At 41.5% G+C, this 24720-nt stretch overlaps 1 protein-coding gene across 4 annotated transcripts in view; it reads right to left on the bottom strand.

Annotated features, from left to right (window-relative positions):
* Window positions 1-12356, bottom strand: part of LOC109937868 (class I histocompatibility antigen, F10 alpha chain-like) — a 29441-nt gene extending 17085 nt beyond the window's left edge. For 2 of the 4 annotated variants that reach the window (XM_048616895.1, XM_048616894.1), the window contains exons 1-2: window positions 9422-9605; window positions 484-744 (exon numbers count right to left, since the gene is read on the bottom strand). In XM_048616895.1, the coding sequence (XP_048472852.1) occupies window positions 484-744; window positions 9422-9494 (334 nt within the window). In that variant the 5' untranslated portion in view covers window positions 9495-9605. Of the gene's footprint in view, window positions 1-483; window positions 745-9105; window positions 9211-9421; window positions 9606-11994; window positions 12109-12289 lie in introns of those variants that run through there. The other 2 variants (XM_048616897.1, XM_048616896.1) reach the window with 2 other exon arrangements.
* Window positions 12357-24720: the final 12364 nt, after the last annotated feature.

Below are 24720 nucleotides of genomic sequence, written 5' to 3'. Positions count from 1 at the left end.
CACCAAAGATCCTTAGACAGCACCTTCCAAACTGCCAACCACTGCTACCCAAGAGGACGAGGGCAGCAGATACAAGGAAACACCCACATCTGCAAGCTCTCCTCCAAGCTACTCACCATCCTGACTTGGAAATATATCACTGTTTCTTCACTGCCACTGGATCAAAGTCCTATAGTTCCCTCTCCAAGGACATTTTGCATCTACCTAGAGCACATAGGCTGCAGTGGCTCAATAACACAGCTCACTACCACTTTCCCAGGGGCAACTAGGCACATGCAATAAATGCAGGTCAGCCTGCGGTCCACAACTAGTACAAGGAAATTTATAAAAAAACAAAAGGGAAAAGGGAAAGGAAAATCAAATGACATTGGAAGGAAAGGTCTAGCAGATACCAGAATGGTTCAACACTCCTGGTGCACAGTTCCCATCCAACGTGAAAATCATCTGTCATTCACTGCCTTCACTTCAAATGAATAAACTCACTTGATGTTTGGTTTTCTTTCTGGAGCCATTCATCAGCCTGTCCCTTAATGATTCCATGGAAGCCAACTTCAGTGATAGTGCACTGTTCCCAGTAAGCCTTGTCAAATGCTTCCGCCATCCATTGTTGCCTTGGAACGGTTATTTTCATATTGCTGTCAAAATAGTATATCTCGCTTCCATCCAAAATCCCCAGGACACTATACTCTGGTAAATCAGGTCTCCCATGATTGAAGGTGTACTGATATAGCAGAGAATGAGACTCTAGAAGAGAAAAAGAAAAAATCCTCACCATTGACAAATCAAACACTGGAAATATCACAAAACTAAGACAAAACAACAAACTTCAGAGTCAGGAGTTCTGAAACTAAAACAGAAATTGCTGGCGAAACTCAATGGGTTTGGCAGCATCTGTGGAGAGAAAACAAAGTTAAATGTTTTAAGACCAGTGAGCCTTCTTCACAGCTGATTGCAGCTTACTGAAAGACTTGAAATGATAAGCCAGTCATAACACATTACACAGAAGATATAAGTCCTCACTCCTGTGTTAAATCAATATAGGCACAAAGAGCCGAAGAAATAAATTGCATACATTAAGAAGAATATGTCCATTTTCGAGAAATTTATTCCAAAAATCCTATTTTATGATAATGTGCGCTGTTGAAGGTAGCTAACAAAATTTGATCGAGTGACAACAAAGGAATGGCAATATAGGTTAGACGGTGTACGGCGTAGACAGGAACAGGCAGGCAATAGCGTTTCCAAGTATCTGCTTCCTTAGCCTTTGCAAACAGGACAGCCAAGGTTGTGGGCTTCAAAGGTACTATCAAAGGAGGCTTATAGAATCTTAGAGTCATACAGCACAGAAACAGATCTTTTGGTCCAAACAGCTGATGCCGAACATAATCCCAAACTGAACTAGTCCTACCTGCCTGTGCTTGGCAGTATCTTTTAAACATTGTAACTGTGCCCACATCCACCGCTTCCTCAAGAAGTTCATTCCACATGCAAACCACCCTCTATGTAAAAATGTTGCCCCTCGTGTCTTTTTCTAAATCTGTCTCCTCTCACCTTAAAAATATACGCCCAGTCTTGAAATCCCCCATCATACAGCAAAGACATCTCCTATTAACGTATCAATACCCCTCATGATTTATAAACATCTATAATGTCACCTCTCAACTTTCTACACTCCAGTAAAAAAATCCATCCAGCCTGTCTTTATAATTGATACCTTCCCTTCCCAACCACATCCTGATAAATCTCTTTTGGACCCTTTCCAGCCTAATAATATCTGTCCTATTGCAGTACTGGACACAATACCCCAGAAGAGGCCTCACCAATGTCCTGTGCAACGTCAACGTGACTTACCAACTTCAATACTCAAAGGACTGAGCAATGAAGGCAAGTGCGTTAAACACCTTTCCAGCCACCTTGTCTATATGTGACACAAACTTCAAAGCATTACATACCTGAACCTCTATGTCCCTCTGTTCTACGACACTACCCAAGAGTTTACCATTAATTGTATAGGTCCTGTCCCTGTTTGTTCCACAAAAATGCAATATCTTGCATTCATCCAAATTGAACTCCATCTGCTATTTTTCAGCTCATTGAACCATTTCATCAGGATTCCTTTGTAATCTTAGAAAACCTTCTTCACTATCTACTATGTCACCAAATTTGGTACCGTCCGCAAACTTGCTAACCGTGCCTTCGATATTGTCATACAAATTATTTATAGCAATGACAAACAGGATCCACAATCGATCCCTGTGGAACACCACTGGTGACAGGCCTCCAGTCTGAAAAGCAATCTTCTACCACCACTCTCTGTCTTGATGAGTTGCTGTCATGAGATTTGTAAATGTTCACACCACTGCCACTATACATTTATGATTGAAGGAATTTATGTTTAAAGGTGGCGGATGCAGTGCCAATCAAGTGAGAAAAGTGACTGGTATCCTGGATGATGTCCAGCTTCTACTGGAGCTAGACTCATCCAGGCAAATGCAGAGCATTCCACCACACTCTTCTTGTATGCCTTGTAGATGTTAGAAAGGCATTTGTAGACAGGCTGTGTGCTTCTACCACAGAATGCCAGGCATCTAACCTGTTGTTATAGCCATCGTATCTGCAGTTAATTCAAGTGCATTCCTGGTCCATAGTAATGTTTGGGCTATTGATAATTGGAGGCTCAACAATGGTGATGCCATTGAATGTCAAAGGTGAGATGGGTAGCTTCTATCTTGTTGGATACGGCCAATTCCTTCCTACCTCTGACACAAATTTGACATCAATGATTTCGGCATGTGTATGGTGAGGACAAAATAGATCAGAGTTTTGATGCCTGTCATTGACACTCAAGGACACCATTGGAAATAAATGTAAATGTGGTAACTGCATCCTGATTATTTTCTACTTGGTTCAGTTGACGAATAATCTTGCCCAGAGATTTCCATTACAACACAAATCACTCTTTCAAATGAATAACCAAATATCTCAATACAGTCATTTCCTACATAATCTAGAAAACTAATGGGTTGCAGTCTCTTCAGAACAAGAGAGAAATATTGATCTCAAGCATTCTCTGTGCACAAAAACTTTTCACGACTTACCAATGATCAGCAATGGAAATTCTGATGTATTATTTTTCCTGGTGCCCTAGACTAGAAGGGTAGGGAAATGTAGTCATGCAAGAATAAGCTCATAAACTTAAGTCACCTCGATCAACTCTCACCAGAAATGAATCTCGGTGCCTTTCTTCCTGGTATAATTCAATACCTCATTCACAATTGAGAAGTTAAAAGTTTGTTTCAACTTTATTAACAATGAATAGGCCACAAATGGAATACTATGTGCAGTTCTGGTCATCACACTATCAAAGATGTGATTGCACCAGAGAAGGTGCCGGGGACATTCAACAACATGTAACCTGGAATGAAAGTTCTCAGTTATGAGGAGAGATGGATGAGTTTCTTTTCTAGGAGCAGAGGAGACTCAGGGAGGAGGGGTGGTGGCGGTGAAGCTGATTAAGATATTAAAAAATTATGAGAGGCATAGTCAGATTAGATCAGGAGAATTTTTCACCATGGTAGATATATCTAAGACCAGAGAGCATCAGTTTAAGGTGAGGAGCAAGTGATTTAAAGGAGACCAGATTGAAAGATTGTTCACCTAGAGGGTGATAAATAAAGAGCATAATGCCAGAGAGGGTGGTGGAGGCAATTACTCTCACACCATTAAGAAGCATCTGGCTGAGCACTTAAAATTTCAGGGCACAGTAGGCTAAGGACCAAGTGCAGACAAATGGAATTAGTGTAGGTTGGTGTTTCTTGGTCAGCAAGAACATGGTGGGCCAAAGGGCCTCCTTTAATGATGTATGACTCAATGAGTCTCTCTAAGACTCATTCATTGTTTTACTTGAAATCACGGTTTGGTAGTTTTTCAACCAGTCTCCCATCATTAAACTGGCATTGGGAATCAACTAACAAGTACAGAAATCATTTTTTTGAGTTCCCTGACTTCTAAACCAAGTCAGACAACTTACAAACTGCACCACCAAATCCATTCCACCATCAATCTTTTGTGACTAATTGCCACTCTCCGCACTCAGCAGAAAACTGGTGGGTAAGTATCAGTTGGCTATCTTTATTTGATCATTCACTGCTCAGACCAGCACTTACTGCTCAACACGAATTGGCCCTGAGAAGGTGGCAGTGAGCTGCCTTCTTAAACCACAGCAATCTTTCAAGTGTATGAACTCCCACAGTGCTGTAAGCAAGAGAGTTCCCAGAGAATGACACAGCAACAACGAAAGGTCGCTCAAATAATCCCAAATCAGAATTGTGTTTTGCTTGCTTCAACTCAATTTTATTTTGATTAAGTTTAAATACTTTCCAAGTCACAGTTTTCCACGAGACTGAAAAGGTATGCCAACCTTCCTCAAAGCTGATTAATGAGCCAAATATGTTTTCATCACATTTGGTAGTGGCATGGTGTCCATTTAAAACAATGGATTCCCATTCCATATTTGATAATGAATGGATTTTAAATTTCTCAGCTACCATATTGGGATTTCAACTCACTTAACTTGAAAAATGGTCCAATCCTTTTGCTAACCTACAACAGTAAAATTTCCACTAGACTGCCAGACCTCTAATCCCAGAATTAGCTGTGGGCAAAACTAGATTAGTAAACAAAACACTGCAGTGTAACTTAAAACTAGTGGGAAACTGAGACACAGACTGAAAGCACTAGCGAAGGTACATCCCAACATATCAACATATAACAAAATATTTGGTAAATTTCACTTTTTATTCTGGCAAATTTATTGACCTTCTGGGTAAATTACTTTTCTGATTTATTCTATTAAAGTCTATGGTTGTCTACACCTATGTCCTCTTGAGTTTTTTGAATCAGAGAGAACAGGCACATCTTCTCTAGTCACTCACTTAACCAAAATCCTCCATCTCTGGAGCGGTTCTTCTGCTTCCTTGACACATTTCTTGGTCAAACTTGGTAGCCAGAATTGAACACAATTCCATTTGAGCACTAGTCAATTGTTTGTGAAGTTTCAGCATAACATTTTGGTTTTTGCACCCTATTATTATAATAATAAAGCCATGAAATCAATAAACATTTTTCATAAAATTATCTCAAATTATCCTCCCACTTTGACAGATTTCCCCACATCACATGCAACGCAGCTCCCTGTGTTCCTGCAAACCTTTAAAAGTGTAATTTGTAGTCTATATACATATCTACAACTTTCCTGACAAAATCATCATTCCCAAATCTCAAATGTCAGCAACAATATGTCTTTCTATTTCACTTGTGCGCTCCAGAATAAGAATCCTGTTGCATTCTTTATTTACTATATTTCTAGATTATGTTGCCTGGTGGCAACATAATGCTCTAATACACAGATGGAGTTTATTAATATGTCAAGAGCCTGTCCTAATACTGACTGGTGGGGAAAGTACTTTAGACTTTGCATCAAATTGAAGAGTGTCCTCCCACCACGACTTGCTACTTTATTATCCCAAGCCAATTTTGCATCCATTCTTCCATGTCTCTATAATTCCATGGGTTTAAATATTCCTAGCAAGTCTATTATAGTGTTCTTTCAACCACCTTTTTAAAGTACATGAACCCACTATGAACAATATGAACCAATCTTTAGCAAGCTTGCAACAAATATTCATCAAGCCAGTCAAATATAATTTGCCTTTAACAATTCCCTACAGTTTTTATCAATTGCTCCACCATTCCTCAAGACTAATTTTTAATGGATTAAGATCTCTAAGAATTTTTCTAAACAGAAGTTAGGCTGAGAAGTCTAAAGTTGCTAGATTTATCTATTCAATACTCTGCCCCACTCCAACCACCAGCTCGTCTTGAACAAGGAGTTAACATTTGCAATAATTCATACTTCTGGCAACACTCCGATACCTAAAAAGGCTTGTATAATCCTCGAGGATGTCACCCTTACATCCCTCGGCAACATATGCTGTATTCAAACCAGAGCAGATATAGTTTTGCATTTTATGAAATTTTGAAGTATTGATTGCAACCTCGTTACTGATTACAATTCCACCAAATACCTTTGCTTCATTTTTCTTTACTTTTATATTGGTAGTATGTCTTTTAAGTGAAGACAAATGCAAAAGAGTTCATTTAATACTCTGGCCATTCCCTCCAGTTAAACAAGCATATTTCCCTTTTGCTATTTATAGACTTTTTGAAAAACGTTTTGATTCCCTATTATTTTAATTTCTGACATACATATTCTATCATTGTTACCTTCTTTTTAAATAGGCATCATTTAAATGATCTACATTCAGGTTATTTGCAGCTCAATTGTAGATATAACATTTATCATAAAGACCTTTTTTGATTTAATATCACCTTGACATGCTTAGTTATCCAAGGAGATGTAACTTTAGATGCCCTCAGGTTTTCTTATGCTTAATTAACTTGACCCTACATATTTTGTGATTCCAGACCAGATCATTTTCTAAGGTGACGGATTAGCCCTCCTCCAGTTAAATATATTTGGCTTTGAGCTTCCCTTGTATTACTTCATAACTGTTGGAACAATAGAACCAGAAAAAAGTTACAGAACAGAAAGAGGCAATTCAGTCTTTTTGCCTGTAGTGCTTAAATAAAGTACCACCTGCAGCAGCCTCCTGGCTATTAAAATGCAGACAGATTACTAACCTCGCCAAACAGTAAGAGATAAAAACCAAAAGAACTGCGGATGCTGTAAATCAGGGACAAAAGCAAAGTTGCTGGAAAAGCTCAGCAGGTCTGGTAGCATCTGTGGAGGAGAAAACAGCGTTAACGTTTCGGGTCCGGTGACCCTTCCTCAGAACTGATAGTGGCTGGGAAAATGTCAGTTTATATATAGAAAATTGGGAGGTGGGTGAGGTAGGGAGTAAACAATAGGATAGAGCCCAAAGAGAGAGAAAGACAGTAGGACAGACAAAGGAGTTGCTAACGATCAGGCTGGGAGGGTGAGTAGTTGTTAATGGGGACTGTTAGTGACTAACAACAGGGGGTCTGTAATGGCAGGCTATGTGGTAACAAGGCCTGGAGTATGGGGTGGGGGGCTGGGACGTGAGAGAGTTTAGGCCGTAAAATTATTGAACTCAATATTGAGTCCGGAGGGCTGTAGGGTCCCCAAGCGGAAAATGAGGTGCTGTTCTTCCAGCTTGCGCTGGGCTTCATTGGAACACTGCAGCAAGCCAGAGACAGAGATGTTGGCCAGGAGCAGGGTGATGCATTGAAGTGGCAGGCAACAGGTAGTTCAGGGTCTTTTTTGCGAGCAGAACGTAGATGTTCTGCAAAGCGGTTGCCAAGTCTACGCTTAGTTGCCCCAGTGTAGAGGAGACCACATTGTGAGCAGCGAAAGCAGTAGACTAGATTCTGGGAAGTGCAGGTGAAGTGTTTCACCTGGAAGGTATGTTTGGGCCCTTGGATACTGGGGAGGGAGGAGGTAAATGGGCAGGTGTTGCACCTTCACCGGTCACAGGGGAAGGTGACATAGGGCTGTGGGGAGGTGTTGGGACTGAAGGAAGTGCGGACCATAGTGTCCCGGAGGGAACGGTCCCATCAGAAAGCGGACAAGGGAGGGGAGGGGAATATGTGTCTGGTCGTGGCTTCTTGCTGGAGGTGGCAGAAATGGCGTCTGAAAATCTTCTGGATGCGGATGCTGGTGGGATGGTAGGTGAGGATAAGCGGAACACTATTGCTGTTGCAGGAGGGAAGAGAAGGGGTGAGGGCGGAAGTGCAGGAGATGGGTCGAACCTGGTTGAGGCCCCTGTCGACAATGGAGCTGGGGAATCCTCGGTTGAGGAAACAGTAAGAGATGCTGGTTATATTGGCCAAGTAAAACACTGAAATCACAAAACCCACACACCAATCACAGTGCAAACACAGCAGCCAGGTGCTGATGATATTAGCATAATATAAAAGGCAACTTAACCACCAAATAAAAGGAGGACCCAGGCAGAAAGGCACCAGGTCCTGCTATACAAAGAAATTGACAGTACCATGCCATCCAAAAGATTGCCTCTGTTTCAAACTATTAAGTGTATCTCCCCAATTGGCCAGAACTACAGAAAGTTCCAGAAAACCATCCAAAAAAGTAGATGTCCCTCTTAGAACCTCTCAGAATCTTCTGAGGCCTTCTGAGGAGACCGGCATGGCAAAACACAGAAACCAGGTGACCATCAAGTGTGAGAGAGACAGTGAGAAAAAAAGTAGTTTCGCACACCCAGAGACAGAGACAAGAGTAACAGAGTGAGTGTGTAAATCTACAAGAGACTAAGTCTAAGACTTAGTGGCTGCAATAAGAGCGCGACAGAACAACAGCGCTTCAAAGAAGGCTACGCAGCACGGACAATGTCATCTAGAAGGGAGATGAAATGTTTGCATGAAAACCAGCCAGCTCAGTGAACCAACCAACAACTCCAACCGCAAGTCGAGCTACAGATCTGCTTTATAACATGAAGGTTTTGAGTTATGGGGAGAGGCTGGGTCAGCTGGAACTTCACTGGAGTGTAGGAGGTCTCGAGGTGACCTTAACAAGGTATATAAAATCATGTGGGGTATAAATAAGGTGAATGGCAGGTGTCTTTTCACTAGGATGGGGGATTTCAAGACTAAGGGGCATATTTTTAAAGGTGAGAGGGCAAAGATGTAAAAAAAATGAGGGGCAATTTTTTTCACAGAGTATGGTTCCTGTGTGGAATGAACTTCCAGAGGAAGTGGTGGATGCTAGTACAGTTACCACGTTTAAAAGACATTTAGATTAGCACATGAATAAGAAATGTTAGGAGGGATACGGGCTAAGCGCAGGCAGTTTGGGAGCACCGTCGGCGTGAACTGGTTGGGCCAAAGGGTCTGTTTCCATGCTCTTATGTATGCATAACTCTATGCTTGCAAATGTTTTGAGCGAAGTATACGTGGATGCAGGGGAGGGGGTGGTGGTGGGTGAAGAGAGTCGAGAGCGAACTGTAATGTTCTTCAGGACGCCCTGACGTCGCGAAAGGCGCTAGGTGAATGCAAGTTGTCCACTTTTTCTTGTCCACGGAGCACCGACACGTCAGGAAGTCTTACATTTAGGAATCAACGGAGTCGGTCTTGACTTTTCTGACCTCTGGTAATGTAGGCAGGATGTTTACTTTGGTCAGTGGAAGGCGAGAGCTGAGAGGAAACGGACGGCTAGTGACAAAACAAAAACAAAAACAAAAAACAAACAAAGCAACTAATGTTACTTACGTGCAACAAACAGGACAGGTTTCATAACTTTACAACTCCATCGCAAACTTCATCCCCTTTTATAAAACAACTAGTGAAACCTGCATGCCAATACAGTCTCGGGTCAGAAGCGGCGAGCGCACAGTCTCTTGCAAACACAATAAGGGGAACTCACCGGTCAGGCATTGATGTACTCGGTAGAAACTCAGTACAAGTGACAGCAACACGCCGTGGGATCCTCTCGCCATTTCTTTTTAAGTTTGTTATCTGCTGGTGGCAAACTTAAAGAGAGCTCTTTGCAGGAAGCGGGGTTGGGAAGCTGAATTTCACTCTCAAATGGTCTCCAATCGAGTTCATCTTGCAATTACAACGAAGAGATATGGATTTGTAACTGGTTGTCCGAGGGTTAGGGGAGGGGCTGGATGATCTGTGAGTAGAAACTGTCTCACTCAAGGTCCGCACTGTGGTTGTGCTCAACATTACCCAAGTGACAAACGGCATTAAAAATCATTTTCCAAGCAACATGTAATCCAACTGGTCACAATTAGTGCATTTTGTTAATCGGGAGCAGGTTGCCGTAGACTTCTTCTGACCCAGGAGTAAATGAGTTCGCCCGCTCAAAACAAAACAGACCTACATAACATAACGTATACAAAGAAAAAGTCTATAATGGGATTTTTTTTTTTAAAATGCCTCTCTTACGAAGGGACTGAGGAAGGGTCACTGGATCCGAAACGTTAACTTTGATTTCTCTTCACAGATGCTGTCAGACCTGCTGAGCTTTTCCAGCAACCTCTATTTTAGTTTCTAACTACCCTCTTATTCTGATTATCAATACCTTAATTCTATTTTCCAGGACTCCTATTGAAACTTTACTCAATTCTCCCACATCAACTTTTCAGGTATTTCAGAAAACAATGACAAACACCATACTAACAGATGACTGGTAAGATGTTAACAATTTATGTGAACTGTGCTACAGTAAAGAGAAAAGTATCCACTTTCCTACAATTTTTTTTTGCAAACAAACACTTCCTACAATTAATTCATCCTGGATGTGCCCACTGACCACTTGGAAGTGGATTTTTCCTTTTCCCCCATCATTAAGAGTTCCCTAAATAAAACATCGAAAGAACTGCGGATGCTGGAAATCAGAAACAAAAACATAAAATGCTGGGAAAACTCAGCAAGTCTGGCAGCATTTGTGGAGAGAGAGAAAGCAGAGTTAACGTTTCAGGTCCAATGACCCTTCTTCAGTTCTGACTTCAGACCCGAAACGTTAACTCTGCTTTCTCTCTCTCCGCAGAATGCTGCCGGACCTGCTGAAATTTCCCAGCAATTTCTTTTTTTCAGTTCTGGCCTGTACAGGCCCAGCGTAATTTAGGGATAGGTGCCTAGAGGGAAAAGCCGACCAGTAATACTTGGAAATGAATATATTACATACTGTTCTCAGGTATGTGTGTCGGAATGGTTTGCATTATTCGCAAGTTTAACTCTAGGGACATATTGAAAGGAGTGTGATGTTACGGGTTTCGTAAATCCAAGTCTCGAACCCAGCAGCAAGTGAAGTTTTGCTGAAACTGTATAAAGCTGCCACTGGGTCACGGCTGATATTCTTGTGTTCTCATCACTGGATTAGGAAGACTGTCTCGAGAGAAACTGCAATGGATGACGACTTTTTAACTCCAGTGCCAAGATGAGGAAGTGACGTTCTTCTTAAAATAAGAGATTTGATAGAGATGTGCAAGGTTATGACAGAACAAATTACAGATTTATGGGAATTTTTGGCATCTTTTGGTCAGGTTTTCCCCAATCTTAGTACCTGCCTTACAGAACTAATACATTTTCGCTAAATGCTTAATGCAAAGAGAATAGGGGCGGGCGCTGTATTGCTGGTGTACTTCCGCAAAAGGAATGGATTTAGTCTGTTCTTCTTGTGTGCGGATTAACATCTGCAAGGTAAAGATGAAAAAGCTAACTCTTGGCATTTCACATGTTTACAATGCCATGTGACATGAGAAATATTGTTTTGTTTTACAGTGGCAATTTCACTGCGGCTGAGGCTGCTCACTTCATCCAAAATTAGAATGTGTGACTGGAATTATTTTTATGCAGCTGGGGTACAAACTGCCAGACCTTCATCCAGTAGAAGCTCTTTGTGTGCACATTTTGAATCGGTCTATGCTGCCCCTCATTGTGAAATATCAAGCTGATTTTCATTGTGTGGCTTCAAAAAAAAAGTGAGAGCGCTTCAGCTAAATTGGAAAGAGCAATGATTACCTCATGAACTTTGGATGACCATCACACATGACTGCTTCTGGATTGCAAGTGACCACATATCTGTGTTTTTATTCCTGAACTGCAATGTAGCGAAAAGGTACCAGGAAAAAGTTTTTTTTTCCTGCAACTTAATAATCAAGTGGGATCTTTGATGTCCACTTTAGTTATGCATGACTATATTGCTTTCCAAAGCAGTGAGGTAGATATTTTGAGACAGGGAGGCACCAGGAGCCTTTGAGTTCAGGAAAAATGACCTCATTTTGGATTGGTGTGATTGCAGATTGTTACAGGTGTGTGAGTATAATCCTCAGTAGAGGGGCTGTTGTGGTGCAGTGGTAGTGTCCCTGCCTCTGAACCAGGAGATTTGAGATGTATGATGACTTGCCTGAACAGACTGTTTTTAGAAGAAAATCTGTAGTGTTCAGCTGTAAGGGTTGTTTTTTGTTTTGCAATTGTTAGTGCCCCTACCTCTGAATCATGAGACCTGCATTCAAATTCCTTCTGCTCCAGAGCTGGGTAACAACATCTCTGAATGGGTTGATCAGGAAAATATCTGTACTGAACTCAGGGACATCCAGAAGCCTTAAAAACAAGTAAAAAATTAAAAAAACAAAACTTGAGAGTGGAAAGAAAGACTTTGAATCCGAGAAAAGATTTAGGTCCACCTAATCAGCTATTGAATCAAAGATTGACGATCATTCTGCATACAAAATTCTGTTATCATTGCTAAAATTAAAAGAACTGTAAGAAATAACTTTCCAACCTTGTGGTTCCAGTTTTGACCCACTGAAATTTGATTTCCCTTTCCTGTAGTGTTTCATCCATGACATCTGTGTTGGTTTTGTCTGTTGTTTATTTATGAATGTACATATGAAGTTCAAAAGTGGTGTACTCTAAGCCCTATAATAGAAAGTCCAATTTTTATCAGTTGTTAAGTAATTTTTTTTGCAATAAAAGTTGTTTTCTTGTTAATGATTAAACTTTGCATGAATTACCTTTTGTCCTGAATTAAAGTCCATCTGGAAAATTGATCATCTTGGTGGTTTATTTGGGCAGGTACACATTTACAGTCATAGAGTTGTTCATCACAGAAACAGACCCCTCAGTCCAAATCGTCATTGCCAACCAGATATCCTAAATTAATCTAGTCTCATTTGCCAGCATTGGCCCATATCCCTCTATTCATGTATCCATCCAGGTGCCTTTTGAATGTTGTAATTGTACCAGCCTCCACCACTTCCTCTGGCAGCTCATCCCATACATGCATCACCATCTGTGTGAAAAAGTTATCCCTTAGGTCCCTTTTATGTCTTTCCCCTCTCAACTTGTGGAGTAATGGGGCTCCATTAATGGCACATTCTTTCCAATTGAGTCATGATGAAACTCTCAGGGCTCTGGTTCAGAAACCTTTGACTGAAGACAACAGATTAAATGTGTAGGATAATTAGTATGTGATAAAAGGACAGGTACAAGATTTCTCATACTTTAAAATAAGATGGCATTAGCAGCTGCCATCATGTAGTTGGAAGTGGTATCCATGATGGATTTAAAGGATTTAACAAAAACAAAGCTGATGTAATTTGCAAATAATTAGATGTAGAATTGCTTCCCAGAGCTAAGAAGGTAAAGTAATTGAAATATTGGCAAAGCATCTAGGCTTAGTAGAAATGCAGGAGGAACTTAGTGCAATGAATCACTTTAATTAGAATTCAACTGCAGTTAAAGCAGCTTAAACGTGAGAAAGAATGAAAAGAACTTGAACATAAAAAAGAATTTGAAAGACTGAAATACAGTTGAAAATGAAATTTAACGGTTTTGAAATTCAGAGAGAGGAGAAAGATGAATAGAACATTTAATATGATGGAAGTAGAGATTTAGGAAATGGAAAAAGGGATAAAGAGAGGAAACTGAGAAAAGAATACCAGCTTAGGAGAATGCATCCCAAAAAAAAGACTTTGGATGTCATTACAGCTTTGAAGAAGATCCATCACAATGAAAAGTCCAGTGAGGAATTATTTAAATTTGTACCTCAAATTGCAGCAAAACAGGATGTTGAATCATTCTTTTTGTCATTTGAGAAAAAAAAGAAAAATAAGCAAATGGCCAAATCCCAAACTAGTCCCACCTGCCTGCTTCCGGCCCCATATCCAGGCTGAGAGGTTTATAAAATCAGAGAGGCATGGATAGGGTGAATAGCCAAGGTCTTTTTCCCATGGTAAGGGAGTCCAAAATTAAAGGGCATAGATTGAAATTGAGAGGGGAAGGGTTTAAAAGGGACCTAAAAAGGACAATGTTTTCATGAGAGAGTGGTGCCAGAAGAAGTGGTGGATGCTGATAAAAATACAAATTTTAAAGGTATCTGGATGAGTACATTAATAAGAAGGCTTTAGAGGGATATGGACCAAATGCTGGCAAATGGAACTAGATTAATTTACCATATCTGGTCAGCTTGGACAAGTTGGATCAAAAAGTCTGCTTCTATGCTGTACAACTTTATGATTCCACATTGACAAGAGATTTGCAGCGATTAGACTTGCAGCAGATATAGCCTGATGACTATGAGCTGACCCATAAAAGTAAATACTTTTTACCATGAGTGCTATAAACTCAAGAAGAATACAAGGTGTAAAAATAAAGGGAGGGAAGTAACAAGGGTGAAGAAGGGTCAAGTGGGAAAGCCTCAAAATTTTTTTCTTCAAACTAGAAAGGAAGTTGCTGAAGGTGAAGATGAAAATCAAATGCTAAAGTACTCCAATTGTAATAGAGTAAGACAACTTCATTCAGATTGCTGTAGTTGTGAATGAAGCTCATTTGATATAATGGTATTTATGAGAGGGAGTCCAAAAACGAAGCTCAGAAGGAGAATACCATGGATCGATTTGTAGCTTTAACTACAAAACTGTTGGTAAACTCTACTGTGAATACAGGAAACATGAATAAAGTAAATCAGAACTCGGTAAAAGAAAACTTAACCCCTTTTTTCCCTTGAAATTATACAGCAAAATTGAAATTATGCTGAAATAAGATCAGTAGCTGTGTGGCCCGGCTAGACCCAAATTGGGTGTCAATGAACAGGTTATTACTAAGCAAGCGTTACTTGATAGCACTGTTGATGAAACCTTCTATCACTTTACTGGTGGTCAAGAGGAGTCTGATAGAGATAGTAATTGGCTGGGTGGGATTTGTCCGGCTTTTCACATGCAGGACATGCGTGGGCAATTTTCCACATTGAAGGGTAGATGCCAATATTTAGCTATATGGGAACAGTTTGGTTAGGGGTGCTGCATGTTCTGGAGCACAAGTTTTCAATATTTTTGCTGGAATGTTGTGAGAAACCAAACCATTTACAGTATCCAATGTCTGCAGCTGTTCTTGACGTTATGTGGACTGAATCAAATTTGGTGAAGACTGTCATCTGTGACGCTCTAGACGCTTGGAAGAAGCTGAGATGGATCATCCATTTGGCATTCCTGGCTGAAGGATTTTGCTTCAGGCTTACCACATGCACTGATGTAGTGGGCTGCCCCATCATTGAGAATGGGAATATTTTTGGATACACCTCTTCCAGTGAGTTGTTTAATTGTTCATCACCAATCAAAACCGTTCTGCAAATAGATGTAGCAGGACAGCAGAGTTTCAATTTGATCTGTTGATTGTGAAACCATGGATGTAAGCCTCAGCATGGCCTGTGAAAACTTTAACCCACAGTATTTAATGTTGTGTCAGCTATAATGTGACCTTTCCACAATCCAAAGTGTTTATGTAACATAATTTCTTTCAATTAGACCTGTTGTACTTAGTATCGCAATTTGTTAATACTGTAAAACCATAAAAGGTTGTGAATTCAATCCATTGATTAAAAATTGAATTGCTAGTTCTGTCCCCATCTCACTTCCTCCAAAATTGTTGCCAGCAGTTCTGTCTGTCCAAACCTGACCGAAGTGTAGACAGACAGTGGATGAGGAAATGCAGTAGGAGAGAAAATCAGCTGAATTATGGAACTCAATTATCAACACATTTTTCCTAATTGAATCATGACAAGAATGTTAGTATCAAGGAACTGAAAAAGGAAGTCCAAGAGAAAGAGTAAAAACCAAACTGAGTTGCTAACGTTTCTCACAGCAATCGATTACTTCCTTTTAAATCAGATAGTGCAGCTGACTTGTCTAACTTTCTGAGAAATAGAGACATGCCCCCAATTGGAAACTGTGGCCTTTTCTCCGTATTGAGCATTAGAAAATCGCTGTATTCTGATATTGTTCAACAAATGGAAGACACATTGCTTTTGAGTAGTGAAACCACTAGAATTCATGAGATTCTTCTTCTCTGTATTCTCACTTCCTCTAAGTCAATTTACATTGTATTCATTAAACTTGTGCAGTTACAGTTTACCCATAAGTTTCCAGTTCCAACTAAACATGACAATTGCTATCATGATTAACTTAAGCTGTTTTGTGACTTTCCATTGGAGAGAAACAACAGTGACATAAAGTAACTAGAATTATTCATTCTATATATATTATAGGATGGATCTAAATTTCTACATCCGTCTTGTCAGAGCCAATTACAGATCAGCAGATATCACATATAGCCTCCACCATAGGAACGGACTATTGAACTAACTGAACTATGATGTTATCCATACGTCATATAGACGCTGTTCCAATCTACTTATTCATCCACACTATCTAACATTCCTCTGTTCCCTTCTCCCTTTGATATGGAGTAACCTCATGTTTATGTATGTTAGAATGGCAATATATGCTTTAAGGTGGTTTAATGGCACTATAGGTAGTGTCCTGCCTCTCAGCCAAAAACTCTAGGTTTAAGGCCCGTTCCAAAACCCAATGATCAATGAAGGTGCATTCACTATGAGTATTAACCTGAATATCCTGGTAACATATCCCAATAGCAGGTAAGAAGAGTGGGAAACATTCCTTGTTAGCCATGTGGTGGAGAGAAATGGAAGCCTCTACCATCACTATCCATAGCTCCAGGGTACAAAATGACAAAAAAAGTTTTTGCAGTGTTTTGCCACAGTAACTCAGATGCCTTGAGGAGGTTGTTTGTCACAATTGGCTGGATTGCTAGTCAGAACCAAATTATGAAGAAGAAGATATTCTTCAATTACTCCATGTACTAGTGATTTCCATATTCCCACTGCACTGTGCATAGCAAAATATCTTGAAAATTCTTTACCTGACCTGTCAAGTAGCAACAACAAACATCAAACAGCTGCCCAATTTCTCCCAATGTTGCATTCTTCCAATCTAATAATTTCCTTGCAAATATTTTCTGTACTTTCCCCTGTACTTCAATATGTTCTGTCATGTAAAGACAGTCTACAGCTCAGAAATAATATTTCTTTTAGTACCTCATGTCGACTTCAGGTTGCATTATTACTTTTTAATGATATGGACATCCATGTTTCCAGGTGCACTTGCACGGCAAGTTAATTTGGTTTCTGAACCTCCAAAGAATTGGAGAATTATCTCGGTCTCTCCTGTGCAGGAAATGCAGGAAAATGTCAATGTGGCTATTTCCTTGCTCACCAAAAAAGTCATTGAAAGTCCAATCACCCAACTCAGACTCATCCGCTTACCGACACTGTTTGTGTTCCACTGAACAAGAACAAAGAACAAAGAAAATTACAGCACTGGAACAGGCCCTTCGGCCCTCCAAGCCTGTGCCGATCCAGGTCCTCTATCTAAACCTGTCACCTATTTTCCAAGGATCTGTATCCCTCTGCGCCCTGCTCATTCATGTATCTGTCCAGATACGTCTTAAATGATGCTATCATGCCTCTACCACCTCCGCTGGCAACGCATTCCAGGCACCCACCACCCGCTGCATAAAGAATTTTCCACGCATATCTCCCTTAAACTTTTCCCCTCTCACCTTGAAATCGTGACCCCTAGTAATTGAGTCCCCCACTCTGGGAAAAAGCTTCTTGCTATTCACCCTGCCTATATCTCTCATGATTTTGTAGACCTCAATCAGGTCCCCCCTCAACCTCTGTCTTTCTAATGTAAATAATCCTAACCTACTCAACCTCTAGACGGATACATGAATGGGCAGGGAGCAGAGGGATACAGATCCTTGGAAAATAGGCGACAGGTTTAGATAGAGGATTTGGATCGGCGCAGGCTTGGAGGGCTGAAGGGCCTGTTCCTGTGCTGTAATTTTCTTTGTTCTTTGTTCTTTGTTCTTTGTTCTCTCTTCAGCTAGCGCCCTCTATACCAGGCAACATCCTGGTGAACCTCCTGTGCATCCTCTCCAAAGCATCCACATCCTTTTGGTAATGTGGCGACCAGAACTGTACGCAGTATTCCAAATGTGGTTGAACCGAAGTCCTATACAACTGTAACATGACCTGCCAACTCTTGTACTCAATGCCCCGTCCGATGAATGAAAGCATGCCGTATGCCTTCTTGACCACTCTATCGACCTGCGTTACCACCTTCAGGGTACAATGGACCTGAACACTCAGATCTCTCTGTGCATCAATTTTCCCCAGGGCTTTTCCATTTACTGTATGGTTCGCTCTTGAATTGGATCCTCCACAATGCATCACCTCGCATTTGCCTGGGTTGAACTCCATCTGTCATTTCTCCACCCAATTCTCCAATCTATCTATATTCTGCTGCATTCTCCGACAGTCCCCTTCACTATCTGCTACTCCACCAATCTTAGTGTAATCTGCAAACTTGCTAATCAGACCATCTATACCTTCCTCCAGATCATTTATGCAAATCACAAACAACAGTGGTCTCAACACGGATCCCTGTGGAACACCACTGGTCACAGCTCTCCATTTTGAGAAACTCCCTTCAACTACAACTCTCTGTCTCCTGTTGCCCAGCCAGATCTCTATCCATCTAGCTAGTACACCCTGGACCCCATGCGACTTCACTTTCTCTATCAGCCTACCATGGGGAACCTTATCAAACGTCTTACTGAAGTCCATGTATATGACATCCACAGCCCTTCCCTCACCTATCAACTTTGTCATTTCCTCAAAGAATTCTATCAGGTTGGTAAGACATGACCTTCCCTGCACAAAACCATGCTGCCTATCACTAATAAGCCCATTTTCTTCCAAATGTAAATAGATCCTATCCCTCAGTATCTTCTCCAGCAGCTTCCCCACCACTGACGTCAGGCTCACCGGTCTATAATTACCTGGATTATCCTTGCTACCCTTCTTAAACAAGGGGACAACATTAGCAATTCTCCAGTCCTCCGGGACCTCACCCGTGCTCAAGGATGCTGCAAAGATATCTGTTAAGGCCCCAGCTATTTCCTCTCTCCCTTCCCTCAGTAACCTGGGATAGATCCCATCTGGACCTGGGGACTTGTCCACCCTAATGCCTTTTAGAATACCCAACACTTCCCCCCTCCTTATGCCGACTTGACCTTGAGTAATCAAATATCTATCCCTAACCTCAACATCCATCAAGTCCCTCTTCCTTAGGCTTCCTCAAAGCAGCACCGAGGAGCATGAAGCGACACTCACAGAATCCAAGTCACTAGGATGCATGAGCAAAACTTTTCACTGGCTGGAGTGATAGTGAACGTGAGGAAAGTGATGGTTGTGAATGTTGGAGGCAAAACATCTCAGCACCAGCAGGTCCTGAGAGAAGTCCCCTAGTCCAAATTATTTTTACCTGCTTCATCAATTAACTTCCTTCCATCACAATGGATGAAGAGGGGAATCATAGAATCATGAAAGTGCAGAAGAGGGCATTTGGCCCATCAAGTCTGTATCGATGCTCCAAAGAGCATTCTGCCCAAACCAAATACCCCATCTTATCCCTGTAACCCCATATTTACCTTGGGTAATCCACTTAGCTTGCACATCCCTGGACAGTATGTGCAAATTTTTTAGCATGGTCAATCCACCTAAACCTGCACTTCTTTGGACTATGGGAAGAAACTGGATTACCCAGCAGAAACCCACACAGACATGGGGACAACATGCAAACTCACAGAATGTCACCTAAGTCTGGAATCCAGCCTGGTTTCCTGGAACTGTGAAGCAGCATTGCTAACCACTGAGCCATTGTGCTGTCTTGCTTGCTGATAACTGCAAAGTACCATTCACAATACATCAAATACTGAAGCTTCTGTGTCCTGTGAACTAGACAAAATTCAGGCTGAAGCTAACAGTTCTCAAGTAATATTCACACTGTACACTGACAGGAAATAATCAGTTTCAACTTCTCCTTGAGACTTAACAATATTATTATCTCTAAATCCTCAATTTGTTGCTGTCTTGTGAAACAGTAATAGTATCAATACCTCTGGGTTAGAAAATCCCTGAGATGCATCACAACACGTCTGAATAATTTCATTAAGAACAACACTTTTTGAAGAGATATGTAAATGTCACCTATCCTATTTATCTCAAACACTCCTTTTGGAAACCAATTCTACATTCTCATGACCTTTCTGAGTAAAGATATTTCACTTAAATTCCTTTGTGGACTTATTAGTGACCATTTTATATTTATGGTCCCACATTTGGGACTTGCAAATGTTTAAAGATTTGGCAAAGACCTGTAGCTCAAGTTGTGGGTGAGGTTGCTGACCTGCTCACTGAGTTGGCTTGTTCTCATTCAGATGTTTCGTCACCATGCTAGATGACATCATCAGTGCAGCCTCCAATGAAGTGATGTTGTTCTATTCCACTTGGAATTCATACTGTCTGGTCCGTTATGGTGAGTTGTGTCATTTCCGGTTTTGATCTGTATGGGTTTGTATATGGGATCCAATTCTATATGTTTATTGATTTCATCACAGGTGAAGAACCATGCCCGTAGGAATTGCCGTGCGTGTCTATATTTGGCTTGGGCTACCAAGGCTACCTTGTCCCAGTTAAACTGATCGCCTTCATTGTCTGAGTGTACCGATAATAAGGAGAATTTGTTGTGCCATTTTGCTGCTAGTTGATGTTTACGTATTCTGATGGCTAGTTTCCTTCCTGTCTGTCTGATGTAATGTTTATGGCAGTCGTTGCATGGTATTTTGTAAACCACATTGGTTCTGCATTTTGTGGGAAGGATATCTTTAACCCTTGTACGTGTTGTCATAGAGTGGCTGTGGGCTTGTGGGCCACCATGATTCCTATTGGTCTTAGGAGTCTTGTTGTCAGTTCCGATATGTGCTTGATGTAGGGCACTGTGGCTGGTGTGTTAGGGTGTACTGTGTCCTCCTGTTGTTGTCTGTTTAGTAGGCATCTGCAGATGAAGTTACAGGGATATCTGTTTATAGCAAGGATTTTGTACAGGTGCTCTTCCTCTTTCCTGCGTAGTTCCGGAGTATTGTAGTGTGTCCTGGCCAATTAAGTAGTGTCCTAATGCAGCTTTGTTTATGGACATTGAGATGATTGCTGTGGAAGTCGAGGATTTTCTAATTTGTTGTGTTTAATAATGACACATGTGTCATCTACTTAGCAGATCCACAGTTTAGGTTGAACGCAGAGGAAGGTGGTGTGTTCTAGTCTTTGCATGACTGCTTCTGCAATGAGTCCTGGGATGGATGACCCCATTGGTGTACTCTTGTGGGGTCACCCATCTCAGGACTCATTGCAGAAGCAGTCATTCAAAGACTAGAACACACCACGCTCCCCTGCGTTCAACCTACATTGTGGATCCGGTACGTAGACAACACATTTGTCATTATTAAATGCAACAAATTAGAAGAGACCCACCACCTCATCAACAGTGTATTTGCAGGGATTAAATTCACAAGGGAAGAAGAGAACAACAATCAACTTCCATTTCTGGATGTTAAAGTTGAGCGTATGACCAACGGGGAGATCCAAACCTCAGGATACAGAAAAACAACCCATACTGATCAAATCCTCAACTTCCACAGCAACCACCCCAATGTCCACAAAGCTGCATTTGGACACTATTTAACCGGGCCAGGGCACACTGCAATACTCTGGAACTAGGCAGGAAAGAGGAAGAGCACCTGTACAAAATCCTTGCTATAAACAGATATCCCCATAACTTCATCTGCAGATGCCTACTAAATAGACAACAACAGGAGGACACAGCATGCCCTAACACACTGGCCACACTGCCCTACATCAAGAACATATGACAACACTACTCCTAAGACCACTGGAAATCATGGTGGCCCACAAGCCCACAGCCACTCTACGACAAACACTTACAAGGATTAAAGACCCCATTCCCACAACATGCAGAACCAACATGGTTTACAAAATACCCTGCAACGATTACATCGGGCAGATAGGAAGAAAACTAGCCATCAGAATACATGAACATCAACTAGCAGCAAAACAGCACAATGAACTCTCCTTAATATCGGTACACTCAGAAACTGAAGGCCATCAGTTTAACTGGGACGAGGCAGCCCAAGCCAAACATAGACACGCACAGGAATTCCGAGATGCACGGTTCTCCACCCATAATGCAATCAACAAACATATAGAATTGGACCCCATATACAAACTGATACAGATCAAAATCGGAAATGACACAACTCACCGTAACGGATCAGACAGTATAGATTCCAAGCAAAGTAGAATAACATTGCTTCATTGGAGACTCCACTGATGATGTCACCTAGCATGGTGACAAAATGTCTGAACGAGAACAAGCCAGCTCAGCGAGCAAGTCAACAACCTCACTTCCAAAAGTGAAAAATTAATAGATTTATTATGTAAATCTAAACAGCCCACATAATTTTAATGAGTTTTATCCAATCAATTCTCTATCTTGTGTTTATATTATCAGGGTTTGTAGCCTTTATAGTATTCAATGTCTCCAACCATTTTTTTGATATCACATGGAGTGAATCAAATTGGCTGCACTGGTAACTGTGAGGCTGGGGTGTCTGAGTTGGATCATATGCTCGGCACTTCTAGTTGATGATTGTTGCAAATGCTTCAACCTTATCTTTCACACTGATGTGCTGGGCTCCTCCTTCATTGAGAATGGGAATATTTCTGGATCCTCCTCTTCAAGTGAGTTCTTTAATTGTCCACCACTATTCATAACTGAACATGGCAGGACTACAGAACTTAGATCTGATCCTTTGCTTGTGGGATCGCTTGCAGCTGATGTAAGCATCAGCATGGTTTGTGAAACCATCAACCCACAGTTTCTAATTTTGTGTCGGCTGTAATGTGACCTTTCCACAACCCCAAACCTGGCAAGTGTTATCGTAAATAATTTCTCTGGATTGAACCGGTTGTATTGCAATGTGTTTAATAAAGTAAAACCATAAACGACTGAATTCAATCTGTTGAGTAAAAAACTGAATTTCTCTTTCTGCTCCCATCCTCCCACCCTCCGAAATTGTGGTAAAGAATAATTCTGCCTATTTAAACCTGAGCGATGAGTGCAGACAGGCAGTACATGGAGAATCACAACAGGATAGAAAGCCAATGATAAGCCAGAAAGATAATGGCCCATTGTCCCTGTTTTAGTTATGCATTAACCATCAGAAGCTAATCTGCTAGATACAAACAGAAGGTAAAAACAAGCTGGACAACTGCACAAAATTTCAAAAAGATGAGGGATATTGGACCAAGCTCATTAGTATTATTTTTGTTGCAGACAAAGGACTACTCTGTGACTTGCCCCCATACTTCACAGGCTCTGACTGTTCTCCCTCTATTTGTCTTTGTCTCTTTGTCTCTATTCACTGTTTATTCTTGTCATTCTTTATTGTTTTAATCCATCACTTTCAATTACAGTTATTGTCTTTTCTTTACATCAACATCTTTTCTGTCTCCCATGCTCTGTCTATTCCTGCAGTCAGGGGTTCCTAGTACAGTATCGTAGAATCATGGGAAGCAGGCCATTCAGCCCATCGAATCCATAGCCAGTCACACCCACCTACACTATCCCCGCAACCCTGCATTTCCCATGGCTAATAAACCTAGCCTGTACATCCCTGGAGACTACAGGCAATTTAGCATGGTCAATCTGCCTAACCTGCACATCTTCAGACTGTGGGAGGAAATTAGAGCACCCAGTGGAAACCCTTGAAATATGGGGAGAATATGCAAACTTCACACACACAAGTCACCTGAGGGTGGAATCGAACCCAGGTTCCAGGTGCTATGAGGCAGCAGTGCTAACCACTGAGCCACCATGCTACTCCAGCAGCACCTCAAGGGCAGCCTTCAATCCCTGTCCAGGTGCTCAGATTCAGTCAGCCGACTGCTCAGGGCAGTCACAGTCAGGATACTCTCCTTGTAAGGGGCAAGGAGCTAAATATTGTCAGCCCTCCATCTGTTCTTGACTCCTCGTGCTCCAACGTGGGCCGTTTGCTTGCAGGACAAGCGGGAAATGAAAGCAGGCAGCACAACTGATAGTGCTGGTGGATGTGAGGGAAGAAAGCAATGAGTTGTCCCGGGTGAGTGGGTAGGCAGTGCAGAGGTCACGAAAGGTTAGTGGTGTGGAGGTGTTGAGGTTATCGAGAGCAAATAATGGAAGATGTTCCATGCAATAGTGAGAGTGGTCGAGTATGAGCTTTGGAGGGAGATTGGTGCAGTGGCAGAGTTAGGGTGAGTATAAAAATAGCAGAAAGATGGTGGTATTTACCATAGAGGGGCAGAAAAAGTCACAGATTTGCTTTCTACTTTGCTAGGTGTTCCCTTAGACCTGAGGCTGCTATAACCAGGGTGACATCCTTTGCCATTCCTTGGGGAGAAGATGATGATCTTCTTCTATGCTACCCTATCCACCAGGAAGTTCAGGTGCCTGTCTGGAAAGAAGGATACCAAATTTCCCTTATCTAGCGCAAATGTCAGGAACTACGCAGGGTGGCTCCAAACTGAGAAGATGCACAATGGCTTTTTTTAAAATGGCACCAGCGATGCCGGTCCATTTGGGATATCCTGGCAATGTCAAGTTCTTTGGTCTATGCCCATTGGCAGAATTGGGCTAGCATCTGAAATGATGCTCCGGTTTCCTCCCACAGTCCAAAGATGTGCAGGATAGATGGACTGGCCATGCTAAGTTGCCCATAGTGCCCGGGATTTGTACGTAATGTGGATTAGCCATGGAAAATGTGGGATTATGGAGATAGGGTTCATTTGGTTGGGATGCTTTTCGGGGGGGCGGGGGGGGAGGGGTCGGTGTGGACTCGATGGACCAAATGGCCTGTTTCCACACTGTAGAGAGTCTATTCTATGAAGAGGCACCATAG

Source organism: Rhincodon typus, chromosome 35 (genome assembly GCF_021869965.1).
Source record: "Rhincodon typus isolate 14 chromosome 35, sRhiTyp1.1, whole genome shotgun sequence".
Taxonomy (NCBI): domain Eukaryota; kingdom Metazoa; phylum Chordata; class Chondrichthyes; order Orectolobiformes; family Rhincodontidae; genus Rhincodon; species Rhincodon typus.
This window is presented reverse-complemented; position numbering and strand designations above follow the sequence as displayed.